Source organism: Sturnus vulgaris, chromosome 24 (genome assembly GCF_052056855.1).
Source record: "Sturnus vulgaris isolate bStuVul1 chromosome 24, bStuVul1.hap1, whole genome shotgun sequence".
Taxonomy (NCBI): domain Eukaryota; kingdom Metazoa; phylum Chordata; class Aves; order Passeriformes; family Sturnidae; genus Sturnus; species Sturnus vulgaris.
This window is the reverse complement of record NC_142266.1, coordinates 4477344-4494608: the sequence shown is the minus strand read 5'-3', so window position 1 is coordinate 4494608 and position 17265 is coordinate 4477344. Positions and strand designations below refer to the sequence as shown.

The window sequence follows — 17265 nt, the reverse complement described above, 5'->3', positions numbered from 1 at the left end:
TCAGGATATCATTAATCGAGCAAGGAGAATTCCCTGTTTTTGGGGAGCAGTGGAGGAGTGGTAAAGCTGGAGCAGCACCACCATGGGCAGGCAGGCACCATCAGGGTAACTGTCACAGAGTGTGCTGGAGTTCTGGGTTAATTATTAAACCTGCAAACAGATGTCATGGTCTGGGACAGAACAGGAGAGGTACAAACAATTCCCTCCTTCCTGGTGCCTGAGGGGCAGCAGCTCTCACCTCTACTGAGGCAGCTCCGGAGGGGCCACATGTGTGAGGTGCACCCCGGCAAGAGCCAGCAGGGAATCCTGACACACAGCCCTAGCGAGGGATGTCTGGAGTGCCGTGTCCAGTTCTGGGGTGCTCAGGACAAGAAAGACAAGGAGATACTGGAGGGGGTGCAGCAGAAGCCACAAAGATAATGGGAGGTCTGGAGCATCTCTCTGTTGAAGACATGTTGAAGGGCCTGGTTATTTTGGAGAAGGGACAACTGAGAGGGGATCCCATCACTCCATATCGATATCTCAAAGGCAGGTGCCAAGAGAATGGTGCCAGACTCTTTCCACCAAATCACGAAATTGTTGGGATTGGACGGGCCTCTGCAGATCATCCAGTCCAATGCCCCTGCCAAGGCAAGGTCACCCAGAGCAGGTGACACAGGTGAGTTTGGAATCTCCCCAGATAGGGAGACTCCATAATCTCTCTGGGTATCCTGTTCCAGTGCTCAGCCACCCTCGTGGAAAGTTCATCCTTATGCTAAGGAAGTGTTTTAGTTTATGACCATTGCTCCTCACGCTGTTGGTGGGCACCATTGAAAAGGATCTTTTCGCTGGTGCCCAGCAACAGGATGAGGAGCAATGGCCATAAACAAAATTATAATGTTTCACCTTAAACATGAGGAAGAACTTCTTTATGTTGAGGGTGGCCGAGCACCGGAACAGGTGTCCAGGGAGGGCGTGAAGTCTCCCTGTCCGGAGACATTCCAAACCCACCTGGACGCGTTCCTGTCACCTGCTCCGGTGACCCTGCCTCGGAAGGGGTTTGGACTGGATGATCTCCAGAGGTCCCTTCAAACCCTAAATATTCTGGGATTCTGGGATTCCGGGATTCAGAGCCTGTCACCTGTTGCGGCTGCGGGGTCGCGCGGGCGGCGTGCGCGCTCCCGCGGGCGGGGGGGGGCGGCGCGCGTGCGCGAGCCGGCGGCGCCGGGCAGCGCGGAGCGGCCTCTTCCTCCCTCTCTTCTCCTCCTCCTTTTCCTCCTCTTCCTCCTCCTCCTCCTCATCCCCGTCCCGGGAGCGCGCTCGGGCGCGTGCTGGCGGCGGCGGGGGCGCGCGCGGGCTCGGCGGGGGCGCAGCGCGGGGATTGTTCGCGCCGCCGCTCGGGGAAGCGGAACGCGGGGAGCGCTCCCCGCCGCGCCCCCGCTGCCTCCTCCTCATCCTCCTCCTCGGCCGCCGCCGCCTCCCGCCCCGCCGCCCCCGTGTCCGCGCCGGACCCCCACCCCGCCGCCAATATTCCCGAGATCAAGCGCTACGCGGCGGCGGCGGGGCCGGCGGCGGGGCCCGGGGCGGGCGGCGGGGCCGGCGGCGAGAGCAGCGAGGCCGCCACCGCCGCCATGGAGGCGCTGGGACCCGGTGAGAGCCGCGGGGGGGACGCGGGGGCCGCGGCCTGTCGGGCCGTGACAGCGGGGGAAGGAGGCCGCGGGCCCGGCGGGGCTCCCCGGCAGCACCGGGGCCCGCTCGGAGCCGCCGGTGCGGAGGAGCCGCAGCGGGTCGCGAAACTTTGCGCGGGGGTTGCGGATGCCCTCACGGCCCCACTGCTGCCGGGGCTACCGGGGGAAGCGGCTCTCCCTCCCCGGGGTGAAGGGGACGGGGCTGGGAGCGGGACAGCGGCAGCGAGGGGACGGGGACAGGCAGGGCTGTAGTGTCACAGCGATGCGCGCCCTGCAACCTGTGCAGTCGCAAGTTTTATATTTGATATTGAGTCATTTCTGAGAGTTTAAGGTGATACTGTCTGAAAATACGGCTGTTTATTTCTTTAACAAACTTCACTTAAATATTGGTGGGTTTTTGCATGTGCTGCTTTCCTGCTTGTGTCTTTTTCCATGATTATTCTCCCGTCAAATGCCTGCAGGATCTATTTCTAGCCCTCAGTGGCCTCAACACTTGCCCCATCAAGTTCTCATTCAAACGATTGGTATAAGCGAAGTGATGTTAATTTTGGTGTGTTAGGAAACGTTTATTGACACAAAGGTGCAATTCCAGAAGAATCCAGAGTTTGAAGTAGTGAGGGCTGACTCAGAGCCTGCTGTATGTGTGTGATGTATCGTGGCCTCCCTGAGTTCCAGCTGGAGAAGCAGATCCTCTTTCAGTTTTGAAAACTGCTTCCTGTCTGAAGCAATTCAGTTGAGGTGCTTAGTGCATAATGGTTGTGGGGTAAGAAAAATTAAAATATGACACCACATACAACTCTAACCAGGCTGATCAGATAAAAATCCTGTGATGCCAGGACAGTCTGGCTTCAATGGAAAAACAGTTTTTAGCTGATTCTCTAGGACCCTTTGAGAAAGGAAGGAGGAAATGTAAGTTTTATCTCCTTTGGTCGGAACAGAGGGCAGTGTTGCTGTGCATGTTTGCAGAACTTGTCAATACCAAGAGAGAAAAATGGGCAAATACAGTTGTCATTTAATCTCTTGCAGGAGGTCAGTGCCTGCACTTCCTTCAGACTAATTAGCATGGGATTAATGGATCATCTCTTGTATCCAAATAAGCACAACAAACTTTGACTGCCCTCAATGATTCATGCTTGTCAAGACAGCTGTAGTTTTTTTAAACGCTGTTACCCCCACGACTGGTCTGACCATGACAGAGCATGATCTGTCAGGCGGGTGCAGAGCCAGGAACGTGTCCTGTGGGGTGTCTGTCCCCTGCTACTGCAGCTTTGCAGAGCTGACATGGCAGTGGGCTTCAGCTGCTTACATGCTCTGTGTTCCTTCTGCTTAAGAATATTCCAGGGCTGGTGTCCTCAAGTTGGTAACTTTATTTGGTAATGCAGTAGCCAATGGATGGCTTTTAAATCCAAGGTAGAATATCCTAGGATTTATTTGGTCCTGGTTTTAGTTTATGGTTGCTTAAAAGTTTATTGCTGCATTCTGAAGTGTACCCAAATAGGACTCACCTACCTCTCTTCTTTCCTGGTACACACTCTGAGACTTTATCTTACATGGATGCTGTCAGGTTATAATGCTAAATTTGCCCTAAGTTTTATGGTAGGTTTATTATTGCATTCTAGGGAGACTGCTTGCCCTCTGCTTTGCTACTCTACAACAGAGGGAAGACACTTTGATCACATTGAGCCCCGCTCAGATATAGACAAACCCATGAAAATATACCAATGTCATTTGCTTTATGTGCAGTGTCAGCTGAGGCTCTGATCGATTTTAAAAATAGTCAGTTTAATCTCGTTAACATGGTATCTCAGATCTTAACACTTTGAGGAGGGTAACTAAAGGCTTCCCTAGTGACCAGCTTGCATGTGAGTAATGCTTTCAGGCCTCTAATAATTTCTTCCTTAGATGTGTTCCTGAAGCTCTTCTTTTGTCCCAGTAAAATATCTCTTCCACGTCTGTAGGAGTCCATACCTGTCTAATGCTTTCTCCCTTATCCTTCTACTTAGAGGGAAGCCTAAACCTTTCCTCGCTCCTGTCTTTATGTTGGAATTTTGAATTGGATCATTGACATCTGAACTTTCAGCCTGTAGTGAAAACAATGACAAAATGTGGCTTTTGTGGCTGTTGGTTTGTTATAGAAATGTAGGTAGAGATGTATTTAGCTTTGCATTACATGAAAATACATAATATCTGTATGGTTGCATTCCTTCTCAGGACTCTGTGAAGTTCTTAACCACAGTTATGAATAAATGCCACTAAAATTTTAAAAATTATTTATGGCACCTGTACATGCTTTAAGGAACACGTTTTGTACCTTGAAGTTCTGAGCAGCTGGAAGGCTGAGCCTCTGTTTGCAACCTCAGAAAGCTTAAGATTTCTTCCTGCCCAGTTAAAAAGTCACCCATAGCACACCTGCGAGGTGCATGGAGTAAGCCATCACATCTCACACGTATTTATTTGACTTTCCTAGGGCCCCCAACGAGCCTTTTCCAGCCGCCCCGTCGCCCAGGCTTGGGCACTGTTGGGAAACCCATCCGGCTCCTGGCCAACCACTTCCAGGTTCAGATCCCCAAGATTGATGTTTATCACTATGATGTAGATATCAAACCAGAGAAACGTCCTCGAAGAGTCAACAGGTAGGAGTTACTTAATAAAGGTTTATTGATTTAAATTAAGTGTATTTCTCTGAATGTAAGGAAGCTGTGTATCCTAGGAATTCTCCATCTGCTAAAGGCCTGTTTGGGTTTGTACTGTGGTCAGCAGTTGCTTTTCAGTGAACTATAATATTCTTCCAGTTGGTCTGTAATCTGGAAGGCTCTGGGAAATGTACTGAGCCTTGACCTCCAGCTGGTTTTATTTTACAGTCTACAAGTCAATGTCCCTGGTAATTGTTCCACACTCTGTTACACAAACGTGTGGCAGCTGAGAGGAGGCATTTCAATCACTTGTAGATTTTGGAGTCCACATGTGGATCAATCCACAGAGTGCTCCCACCGACCCCCAGGCAGATGCTTGTGTCTGCTCCAGTGTGTGAACATCTCTCCAGGTTCCTCTGCTTGTTTAGGCTGTAGCTCTGCTGACAGCACAGATACCTGTACAGACACCTGTGTGTGCCACTTGGGTGTCTTAACCTGGAGGTGACATTCACAGCTTCTGGTGTGACCTGGGGGTGCTTTTGTGCGTTATTGTTTTTCATATCTTTCTCCTTTAAGAAAAAATGAAAAAAAGAATTTTAAATTGTGTAAGCCCACTACTGAATTTTCTGTTCTTCCACTTAACTCAATGAATCACTGCCTAGGGAGGTGGTGGATACGATGGTGAGGCACTTCAAGATGCAGATATTTGGGGATCGGCAGCCTGGCTACGATGGGAAGCGGAACATGTACACGGCACACCCCTTACCCATTGGCAGGGACAGGGTAAGTGTTGTTTTCAATTTCCATGGGTAAACTGTTACAGTGTCATTCGAAAAGTGTTCTTTTATTGACATAAATCCAAAACACTGTCACACCTATTGGTGTAGTCTTAGAAATGACAGACAGGTGGGTCAGTCAGGGTCAGGTGTTTTACTGAAGTTTGTGTCTTTGGCTTTCTTATTCCCAGTTCTTCAGCTACAGAATATCATGAGACATGAGAACTACATTGTGCTCTTATAGCTGCAAGGAGACTATTTTTCTTTCATCCTGATGGGAACTTCCTTTTTCCGTGTTCTGACCCCCGTTCTGTTGCTGAATGATAAAGTTGTAGTTGCTGATGACTCTGGTTGGGTTTGGCTGTGCTGTGGAGATATGTCCTCCTGTTCCATGGGAAGAACCAGATCAGCTGTTCCTGCCTTGCATGTGGACTCCAGCTCTAAACAAAACTTCACCCCATCTACTGATCTCCCAAGGAATCCTAAGGGATGTGGTCATTGCTGTGCCTTGAGGGATGTCCAGGATGAATTCAGTGCTCCTCCTCTGGGCTGTGGGGTGTGAGAATCATCCCAAGTGCTGTCCCAGAACTCTGAGATTTGTGCTTCCCAGCGAGTCTCCTTTTTGACCAAAAGGTTTTCTTGCCTTCCCATTTGGTTCACAAAACATCTTGCTATTAATTGGCTGACTTAAAAAAATGATTCACTGTTCTCCAGAGCTTTGATGTCACCATACTAATTACTGCTTAAAATTTACATTTAAAGATACTTCATGGCAGTTTCTCAGATTAATAAATGAAAAACTTTCAAAGTCCTTAGGGAACCAATTGTAATATTTTAAGGTCATTACACAAACTAATAATCAAAAATACAGATTCAAAGGATACCTAGAAGAAAACTGTAACATTGCTGAGTGTTGTGTCTGTCTGCAATCCATAACAAAAGCTTGTGCTCAATTTTCTTGTACCTGTTGCAGGTGGATATGGAGGTTACACTTCCAGGAGAGGGGAAGGACCAGACATTTAAGGTTTCCATTCAATGGGTGTCAGTTGTCAGCCTTCAGATGCTGCTGGAAGCTCTGGCAGGGCACTTGAATGAAGTTCCTGAAGATTCTGTACAGGCACTGGATGTAATCACACGGCACCTTCCCTCCATGAGGTGGGTACTTGTGGGGCCTTCCTGACTGGATATGTCTTCTATCCATATTAACATTTGTGTTTGTTATTCCTTGCTGCTGCTCTGCTGCCCATTACACTCCTGTGGTAGAAGGGATGAGGGATACAGCCATGTAATTCAACACCTGCCTTACAAATTTGCACTAGAATAGGGAAATGTGATCTGAACTAAGGCCTTGTGTCTGCTGGTCATGTTTCTAACAGGAATTTGCTGTACCCTTTCCAGCTGCACTGTCACAAAAGGCTTTGTGTGCTTGCTGTAAGTCAGCTCTGGCAGTTATAACATGCTGTAGAAACGTGTTTTAAACACTATAGGTGTGAATGTAAAAAGTATATCAGAAAGAAATGATCAGAGTATTAATTTTTTTACTTTTTCAGGTACACCCCTGTGGGTCGCTCCTTTTTCTCCCCTCCTGAAGGTTACTACCACCCCCTGGGAGGGGGCAGGGAGGTCTGGTTTGGCTTCCACCAGTCGGTCCGTCCTGCCATGTGGAACATGATGCTCAACATTGATGGTGTGTAGGAAATTCTGTCTCACTCATGTAACAGAGTTCTTTGTGCTTCCCAGTTAATTGTCCTATCTTTTTATCTTAGTGTCAGCGACTGCTTTCTATCGTGCCCAGCCTATCATTGAGTTCATGTGCGAGGTCTTGGACATCCAGAACATCAGTGAACAAAGCAAACCTCTGACAGACTCCCAGCGTGTCAAGTTTACCAAAGAAATCAGAGGTAAAGCTTGTCCTAAAGCTGCTGCAATAAAATACTGAAACCTGCTCACACTATGTTGTAATGAAAATTTGCAAGGCACATGGAGAACTGGGTTGCTCCTTTTTGCCTTCAACCTCTTCGAAGTTGATTCCTTTCCCTGAATTTATTTTCTGTTGGGTTTTCAGGTCTAAAAGTAGAGGTTACCCACTGTGGCCAGATGAAGAGAAAATACCGAGTTTGCAATGTTACCCGGCGACCAGCCAGTCACCAGACGTATGTATCAAGCACTGCCTGACAATTCTTAAAATCTTTACCTTATTAAATATATCTGGAATGTATTTGGTGTATTGTTTATGCAGGAATAGTTAATTCTGGAGGTGAAGCAGCTATGTGGCTTTACAGAAATGTTTAGTCTTAGTGGAGTAGAATAATAGTGACTACTGTTTTATTTCCTTCAACCCAAGAAAGCTGAGCCATAGACTGGCTTTTAAATACAGTTATCAAAAGCTCTTATTTTTAAAATAGCTAAAATCCAGTATATAGTCTAAAATCTTTTCATAAAGAAGAGATCCAGTAACTAAGGAAAATAGAGATTTGCTAAAAGTAATCTGGAATAGTTTTTTTCATAAAATTTTTTCCTTTAAGAAATCTGAAGAAGTCTAATCAGAACAAATGTCATTTCTAGGTTCCCTCTGCAGCTGGAGAATGGGCAGGCTATGGAGTGCACAGTAGCTCAGTATTTTAAGCAGAAGTACAGTCTGCAGCTGAAATACCCTCACCTGCCCTGTCTCCAAGTGGGTCAGGAGCAGAAACACACGTACCTGCCACTGGAGGTAAGGATCCGAGTCCTGAACCGTGGAGTGTCCTCTGTTAAATGGTGTCACAGCACCTCTCTCTGCTCCTGTGCAGGTGTGTAACATCGTGGCTGGCCAGAGGTGCATCAAGAAGCTCACAGACAATCAGACCTCGACCATGATAAAAGCAACAGCCAGGTCTGCCCCGGACAGGCAGGAGGAGATCAGCAGATTGGTGAGTATTTTTCCAGCTGCAGTCTATGTTTGTCACTTCTCATAGCTTTTCCAGAGCATTGGAGCAGGTGATGCTGAGCAGCATGACCAAGAGAGAAGTTAAAAAATCAGTCTTGGTTAAAACGAATCCTTCTAAAAAGAAAAGCTGTTGATGACAAAGAGGGCAGAGTCATCTCAGGCTTTAGTGTAGTGACATCAGTACTTGTCTTGTCCCCAGGTAAAGAGTAACAGTATGGTTGGTGGGCCTGATCCGTATCTGAAGGAGTTTGGAATTGTTGTCCATAACGAAATGACAGAGCTGACAGGCAGAGTTCTGCCAGCCCCAATGCTGCAGTATGGAGGCAGGGTGAGTTTCCGTGTCTTGTAAAACTCCTTATCCCCAGGTTGTTGAAATTCGTGAGGTGTTTCGTGTATCTTCTCATGAGGCTTCCTCTGGAGGGCTGCAGTCAAAAGGGAACAGTTCTTGATTTCTAATTTGCCTTTGGTTTTTACCTAGAACAAGACTGTGGCCACACCAAACCAAGGTGTGTGGGACATGAGAGGGAAACAGTTCTATGCTGGCATTGAGATTAAAGTTTGGGCTGTTGCCTGTTTTGCTCCTCAAAAGCAATGCAGGGAAGACTTGCTGAAGTAAGTATTTTCCTATTTATTCAGGATTCTATTTCAAGGTGTATTTTTCTCATGTTTCTGAAAGGTGATGTGTGGTATAAATTGATTTCCCCCTGCCCTTCAAATTACTCTACAGAATCTTAAAGAGATTATGTGAACCACTGGTTGGGAAAAGTCATGGTTGCAATAATGCTCAGGTAAATTACGTGGATAAGTAAAAATTTACAAGAGCATCAGTATTAGTTTGGGAGTCTGCCTCAGAATGTTCATCTCAAATGTCTGTTTCTGTAAGGCTTGTAAAATTACAGAAGCTGATGACCTTCCTCAGAGAGGATTAGAGTCGTATTAGCGAGTTCCTGACAGGGATAGAATTGCTAAAAAATAATTACTGTAGTGCTGTGAAATAGCAGAAACAGCGTAGATCTGGTTGATAAAACTGATGAGTGAACCGTAGTGAAAAGGCCGGATCAAATCCACTTCTATTTCAGGAGTTTCACAGACCAGCTGCGCAAGATCTCCAAGGACGCCGGGATGCCGATCCAGGGCCAGCCCTGCTTCTGCAAGTATGCCCAGGGTGCAGACAGCGTGGAGCCCATGTTCAAACACTTAAAGCTCACTTATGTTGGCCTGCAGCTCATCGTGGTGATTCTGCCAGGGAAGACGCCTGTGTATGGTATGGAGAAGGGGCTGTAAAGTGATCAGGAGTTGTACTGCAAGTGGGTGGCAGGAAGGAGGCAGAGGAGGCAATGGGTTCTCTTTTTGAAAGGGTGTTTTGGAGCTGGTTTGTCAGGCCTGGTTGGAGAAGTTGTGTGTTACCAAAGAGCAAACTGAACCCTTGCCAGTGAAGTTTCAAGGATCTGAATTACAGTACATTTTAAAAAAATAAGAGCAAGCAGGAACCACTGCCTTATTTTCTGTCACAGCTGAAGTCAAGCGGGTTGGAGATACTCTTCTAGGCATGGCCACACAGTGTGTTCAGGTAAAGAACGTGGTCAAAACCTCACCACAAACGCTGTCCAATCTGTGTCTGAAGATCAATGCCAAGCTTGGAGGAATCAACAATGTGCTGGTACCTCATCAAAGGTGAGATTCAATCAAAACTACTTTGTACATTGTCAAGGAAAATGGTGTTATTTTGTTGTGTTTGCTAAAATGATACTTTTCAAAATAAAACACACTTTAGAAGTTCCCACAGTCTGGAGTGGACAGTGGAGGATATGTCTGCATTTGGAGTGTTCCCAGTAAGCCCTGAGCCAAGGGGAGTCAGAGCCATCCAGCAGTCAGAGCCTCCAAACTCACCAAGGTTTTTTTCCTGTCTCTTTCCTGCCTTTGGATTCACTCAGTGTACCTTGTACTCTTGCCACCTCCAAAAGCATCCTGTGTTTGCATCCAAATTGAAGGAGAAGAGTGAGAAGGAGTGACTTGGAATCAATGCTTGTAACTTGGTCTGCCTTTGATCCTGTCCTTGTCACTTTCTGTTCTTTCTGGACTGTAAGTGCTGGAGGCAGAGAATTTTGCCCTTAAAGACTCTCACAGGTTTTAGTTCTGTTCAGTACTTTGGATGCACCTTCCCCAGCTGTAATTTTTTTTTTGTTCCTGGCCCTCTTTCATTGTGCTGTTTTTATTTATTATTATGAGTTTATAGGAGGCCACCTCTCCTCTTAAGTCAGGGTAAGGAATTTGGGGTTATTTAGCCTGGAGAAGAGAAGGTTGTGTGAAAATCTCACAGCACCTTCCAGTATCTGAAGGGGCCGACAAAGAAGCCAGAAAAGGGACTGTAGTAATGGCTTCAAACTGAAAGAGAGTATGTTTAGATTAGAGATTAGGAAGAAATGGTTCCCTGTGAGGGTGGGGAGGCCCTGGCACAGGTTGCCCAGAGAAGCTGTGGCTGCCCCATTTTGGGAAGTGTCCAAGGCCAGGTTGGACAGGGCTTGGAGCACCCTGGGATAGTGGAAGGTGTCCTTGCCCAGGGCAGGGGGTGGAACCGGCTGGGCTTTAAGCTCTTTTCCGACCCAAACCCTTGTGGAGTTCCGCGATTCTAACTCGTAAACCTTCATCTTATCAAACAGGCCCTCGGTGTTCCAGCAGCCAGTGATCTTTTTGGGAGCAGACGTCACCCACCCTCCCGCCGGGGATGGCAAGAAGCCGTCCATCGCGGCCGTGGTGGGCAGCATGGACGGGCACCCCAGCCGCTACTGCGCCACGGTGCGCGTGCAGACCTCGCGCCAGGAGACCTCCCAGGAGCTGCTCTACAGCCAGGAGGTCATCCAGGACCTGACCAACATGGTCAGGGAGCTGTTGATCCAGTTCTACAAATCCACTCGTTTCAAGCCCACGAGGATCATTTACTACAGAGGGGGAGTGTCGGAAGGACAGATGAAACAGGTATTGTTTGATAATTTTTGTTGTTGATGAAAATTGATATATAGTTATGTGCGTTATAAGGGATGGGCTCTTGAAGAAATATATTAATTTATGTGGATTATATTTGTTATTAGAAAAATTAAGTTTCCTTGAATTGTCCTGTATTTGTTCATGTTCATGTATTTTTGATTGTTCATGTATATTTACCAGTCTGATCATGTCCCTTATGATGTGGCATTTGTACACAGGTAAAAAAAAATCAAATACCTACTGAATTCATAACATAATAATTAAATCTTCTGCTTGTAGGTAGCTTGGCCAGAGCTGATTGCCATCCGGAAGGCCTGCATTAGTTTGGAAGAAGATTATAGACCTGGAATAACCTATATTGTTGTGCAGAAAAGGCATCACACCAGGCTGTTCTGTGCCGACAAAACTGAAAGGGCAAGTACTGACTCCATGAGGAGGAGGTGATAACACGGGAAAGTGGAGGTGTTTTATTCAGTGGAGTGGGATGCATCTTGCCCACTAAAGCTGTAGCTGTAAAGTAGCAGCAGTATTGGTAACAGGCTTTCTCTACCAGAATAACCAGTTCCTCCCTTTTTTATTGCTCTACATAGATGGAACAGCTTGTTCCCACTTTTGGAATAGGTGTGCTCAGTATCCCGGTATTTGTGTACCTGGAGATGTATCCTGGATTTTTATAGTCCAGGATTCCTGATGATGAGCTGACCTGGCTGTTCACTCTGTTCCCTGTTCTATCTCCAGGTGCATCTAAGATGTGCCTGTGGCACAAATCCACAGGCCAGCTGAGGAACCTTTTAGGGAAGCACTTGATCTGAGGTTTGCTTAAAAACCCAGATCTCCGGGGTGTGAGAGCAAACAAGGGTATGAAATAAATTTATCTCAGGAACCTGCATTTTCAGATCCTGAATTACTTGTGTAGGCTTTATCCCACTCTGCACTTTTAATGGTGTTGGCAAGGGTTTTATTTTCCTCTGATGACACACCAGCTGGATTTGGTGAAGTTTCTAAAAATGAATTCACAGAGAACATTTTCATTCTGCCTGTGTAAACGACCTTAATATTTTTTCACCTTTTTGAGCAGTAAATTCTCCAGCAGCTTTCAATAGAACTTACCTTTGAAAGCATTTTGGGGACACTTCCAAAAAAGCCCATGTACTAATAATAAACCTTTCTCACTAGGTTGGTAAAAGTGGCAACGTACCAGCAGGCACTACTGTGGACAGCACCATCACACATCCCTCTGAATTTGACTTTTACCTCTGTAGCCATGCAGGAATTCAGGTAATGTCAGCCTTGCTGTGCTCAGGCTGTGCAATTAAATCCTTGTAGTTGTCCCCATGGGAAATGTCACTTCTGTTTGTCACTAGGCAGACTCAGAGTGTGTTGGTGCCTGCTTGGCACTGACTCCTCAGTACCTGCTGGAAGGTGCAGCCTGCAGGTACCCCCTCTGTCCTTGCTGTTGCTCTCCAGCTGACTGCTCACCTGTTCTCTGCAGGGAACCAGCCGTCCCTCCCACTACCAGGTGTTGTGGGATGACAACTGCTTCACAGCAGACGAGCTGCAGCTGCTGACGTACCAGCTGTGCCACACGTACGTGCGCTGCACCCGCTCCGTCTCCATCCCCGCGCCCGCCTACTACGCCAGGCTGGTGGCCTTTCGGGCCAGGTACCATCTCGTGGACAAGGATCATGACAGGTAAGGAATGGCCTCATCATCCTGGTAAGCAGGGAGTGAAGCTGAGCTGTGCTGCTTGTCCCAGTTGTTCACGGGTGTGTGTCTGCTCACAGCGCTGAGGGCAGCCACGTGTCGGGGCAGAGCAACGGCCGCGATCCGCAGGCGCTGGCCAAGGCTGTGCAGATCCACCACGACACCCAGCACACCATGTATTTTGCTTGAGAGCACCTGGGAAGATGAGGCAAAACAACAACCCATGCAGTCCTGAAGTGTTTGAAAGCCTCCTGCTCTATCCAGGGCCGGGGGATTTCGGACTGCCCACTACCAGCAGCTCCGGACAGTCGCACTGAATCTGTTCTTCACTGCAACGTCTGATGCACCAACACAATTGAGCCATTTGTTTCATTGTTTTCTGTACTAGAAATCCATAGACTTGTCTTTTCTGATGCATTGGACTGAATTTTTACCTCAAAGCGCAAAGGCCGATCATCCTGAAATTTTTCAAGGACTTGGCACGAAAGGTTTCTATCAAATCTTTTGCTAGCTGTGGTTTTTCAGTTCTCCTCATCCCATGAGCTGACGGTGACTGCTGCTCTGTCTCCGTGCCCTGCTTCGTGAGTATGATGTGATGGCAAAATGTTTTATCCAGCTCGCTGTAATCCTTCTGTCGTGTGGGGCCATAGATTTTTTAATGGAGATTTTAGACTTCACTACTGTAAATGCCTTTTAACAAACATGACTTTCACAGGTATTGCAGTTTTTTGTCAGTTTTACTAATTATCTTTTTAATCTCTGCAGACTTGGGCTGCAAAGCAATTGCACTATACTGCGAGTTAATAGGTGGTTCTTGTTCTGTGAATGTGTAATATAAACAATAGTGATGCCTGTCAGTAGATTTTAATGATAATGGTTATAAATAATACTGCCATGGTATCGTAACAAGTACTGAACCATCATTTCCCCCCTCTAAAAATGATAAAACAAAAAAAAAAAATTTAGCTTTTAGGTATTTTGCAAACTTTTACAAAAGTGCCCACTTTATGCTGCTGTGTGGTTTGATAAATCTAAGTGATTTTAAAACTTTTTTCTCATAGAAGGTTTAACTTTGGCAATAAATCTTTGTTTTTTAAGCCCCCCCAAACAGTGTAATTTTCTAGCTGAGGATTGTGCATGAGTTTAACCAACATTCTCGTGTCGTTTTCTGAACACACAATTTGGCAGTTTCTGAAACAAATTAGAAAAGACGCATTTCCATGCTTTTTTTAAGAATTATTTTTAACTGTTTTATATTCACTGTTGGTGTCCTGTCTACAACATTTTTTATAAGCTTGGAAACTGGGTGTTCCTTGTAGGAAAGGCCAATGTGTGCAGTTGAAATGTATTGTGTGACAGGCAACCTGAGGACTTGTACCAGCATTTTGAACTGTTTTTTTTTTTTTTCCTGGGAATCTGGGTTGCCCACACAACTGCATTTACAGCATGTTGAACCCGTGTGAGTCTCAAATGCTGATTCTGTCCCAGCCTAGAAATTAGGGTTTTTAATCTGCTTGGCTTTTTTCAGCTGCAACCTGTAATCCAGAACAGGGACCTGATTTCCCTGGTATTCCTGTAATCCATGGACATAGTAATTTAAGACTAGATTCCTTACTATATACCTGAGTTAGTGCAGATTAAAGCTTATTCCTAAACTGAGGAGGAGTTTGAGAAGCCCAAGGATTGCACTGTGGTCTCTGATACTCGTGTGGGGTTTGCTGCTAAGTTGTCTGCTGTCCCAAAGCTTAGGAACCAGCCCCCTCCAAATTTCAGCAATAGGAAATGCTGTTTCCTTCAGTCTTTAAGCTTGTAAATAAATGAAAGTTTACATTTCTATATGCTGTTGTTTTCAGTTGTACCAGAGTACACTGAACATCTTTAAACAGTTTTATAATCTCCTTGCCAGTAGTATGTCTCATAAATTAAGTTTAACCTTTTTTCATTTCTGTTGAAAATGGGACTGAAGTGAACCCTGCTCCTGGCATGTGCCAGGACAGGATTAGATTGAAAAAAAAATTCTTTTAAGTTTTTTAACTTTTTTTTAAAGAATACCTCACTTGTGTAATAAAATCAGGACATGTGGGTGGGAGACTGACCGCTGCTTTTCTCAGTACTCGTTCAGGGAGAAGACACAAAAACCCTTTTTAGAGTGAACTCTGACTGACCCAACACACACGGAGAACTTTGGCACCTTGAAAAGCACCTGAGCACCTGTTGGTGGTAGGATCCAAGATCCTTGATTTGAGTTTGTGCACTAGGAATGGGGCTGGTTTAACAAGGGTGCATAAAAAATTAACTGTACCACCAATTAGTTGTCCAGTGCCAAGCACTCCTAGTTGAGACTGAGGGAAGGGAGAGCCTCTCCTTGGTTTGCCTGTGACTGGATATTTGACCTCAGACCAGGTGGAGCACTGACCCCTGGTGAGCCCTGCACCAGCACCCAAGCAGGGCTGCTGTGAGCCCACCCCGGGCACAGGGCTGGAGTTTTGGGGGGAAAGCACTGAAGTTCAGGATCCAAGTTGCAGCAGTGCTGCCCTAGGCAGGTCTGAGCCCAAGTCTGGAGGACTTGAGGACCTGGGTGAGCCCTGTGGGCCTGAGTGACTCGTTCTGCATGTGTCAATCAATGGGAAGATGTGCATTCTGTAGCTGTAGTTTTAGGGTGTTTTGATTTTTGTTTTTTGGGGTTTTTTTTTATAAATAAAGCCTGTTGGCCACTGTTTAGCTCTGTGGTGTGAAAGATTTTAAATGTAGCAAAGTTCAAAGAGTTGGGGAAGGGGGTGGTTGATATATATATAAAAAAAATATATTAAAAAAAGGGGGAGGGAGGGGGCAGAAATCCTGTTTTCCACCTGGTTCTGCTTGCTTTGTCCCTGCTGAGTTCTGAACAAGCTCTGGCAATCCCTAGTTAGCCTGTGTCCACCAGTCTGGCTCTCACAGTATTGCTGTGAGTTACCCAGGGTCGTGCTCAGAGCCTCATCCAAAGGGCACAGAGGTCGGTGCAGGGGATGTCCTGTGTCCACCCTCGCTCGGCCCTTCGGATGGGGAAGGGCCCTGGTTCAGAGCTGGCGTCTGACAGCCCCGACCCCGACCCCTTTGTGGATGTGCTGTAGGAGTTTTCTTGCTCAATAGCGAGGGAGTGACTCTGCTTTCATTTTCAGAAGGCAGGGCCAGAGGGCATTGGATCCATCCCGATCCTGATCCACTGCGAGGCTCTTTCCCTGTGCACTGGAGGAAAGATCTTGCACTAAATATCACTTACAGATTTTCTTAGACCTTGCTATTGACATTTTCATATTTCTATGTCTAGAGGCTGCAATTCAATGTAAAATGTTTGCATTTGTTCAGTTTGACTTCTGATGTAATCTTTTGGTTTCTATATTGTTAGACTTGTAATGTTTCAAATGGTATTTTATTAACTTTGGACTGGATGTATGTCTCTAGCAATACGAGGTACTTTCTAAACTGTCCTGGGGCTCACAGCCCCGTGTCGAGATAAGATGCTGGTTGTGTACAATTGCAATGTATTTTTTTTTTTTTTAGCCTGCAGGGATATTTTGTGTTCATGTGTCCAAAAATAATAATAATAATAAAAAAAATTGGCATTCTCGTGCCAAATGTTCTGTTTTTCCTTATTGCTGTCCAATAAATGCAATGTACAGAGTGAGCAACCAATACTGTTGCCTGTAAACAAATGTCTTAAACTATTTAACTTTTAATTAAAACTTGTACACAATGTGTCACCTGTGGAACTCATTACCACAATATATCTATTTCTAATGCATCAAGAGTTAGCAAGTTAAAGAAATATGTATGGGTGACATCTCCCAGGATCCTGAAGGAAGCTGAAATTGCAAACCCCAGGGGTGGTGTACAGAATGGGCCTGGTTTTATAATGTTTGGGAAATTACAGAGAAAATTTGGTGTTCATGAACTGTACCGGCCTGGAGAGGGGATTCTACATCAGAGAGATGCAATGAATAAATACAAGAGCTGTTGGCTGCTTCATGTTCTCTATGTGAGGTGAGGGTTTGTCTCAGACAGCTGCACTGCACTATAAATACTGCAGGAAGGACAGGAAAAGCTTTTGGAGGAGGCCAGAGTGTGGGAGCTGTGACTGAAAACGGGACAGGATTGTCTGAAATGCCCGGCACCTCCTGCAGCCCCGTGTTAGGTGTCAGTTCTGTTTGCAGGGCAAATCCTGGGGCTTTGGCACTGAGGTTGCTGAGCCTCATGGAAACCTGTGGAGCTCAAGCCTCAAGGTTTGCTCATCCTGGTGTCTTCCAAACATGATGTAAAGACCTCTTGGACCAAACCTCAGGAACCCAGGACTGAGTGATGCACGGGATTTTGTGCCGTAGCCTTGCTGTCTGTGCAGTGTCAACTCTAAAATCCCAGCTGTGTCCTGCTCCAGGCACTCCCTAGGACAGCAGGAGCTGCTGCTCGTGCTTTGGGAGAACAGCACGAGTCAGGAATGCTTTGATAGCCTGAATTCCTGCGGCTTTTCCAACGTTTCCTGGAATGGCCCAGCCTGGAACACACACGCACACCTAGGCTCGTTGTGGGAATGATGCTCC

General features: G+C 46.3%; 1 protein-coding gene across 1 annotated transcript; it reads left to right on the top strand.

Annotated features, from left to right (window-relative positions):
* Nucleotides 1-1595: 1595 nt before the first annotated feature.
* Nucleotides 1596-16426, top strand: LOC106856150 (protein argonaute-4). Its single transcript, XM_014881307.2, has 18 exons — nucleotides 1596-1629; nucleotides 4135-4300; nucleotides 4963-5083; nucleotides 6050-6231; nucleotides 6627-6763; nucleotides 6843-6977; nucleotides 7142-7229; nucleotides 7642-7789; nucleotides 7866-7985; nucleotides 8202-8330; nucleotides 8481-8614; nucleotides 9082-9266; nucleotides 9517-9676; nucleotides 10663-10978; nucleotides 11267-11401; nucleotides 12164-12265; nucleotides 12480-12679; nucleotides 12772-16426. Exons 1-18 carry the CDS (start codon nucleotides 1611-1613, stop codon nucleotides 12878-12880), a joined length of 2586 nt encoding a protein of 861 aa, XP_014736793.2. The 5' UTR covers nucleotides 1596-1610; the 3' UTR covers nucleotides 12881-16426.
* The last annotated feature ends 839 nt before the right edge of the window (nucleotides 16427-17265 follow it).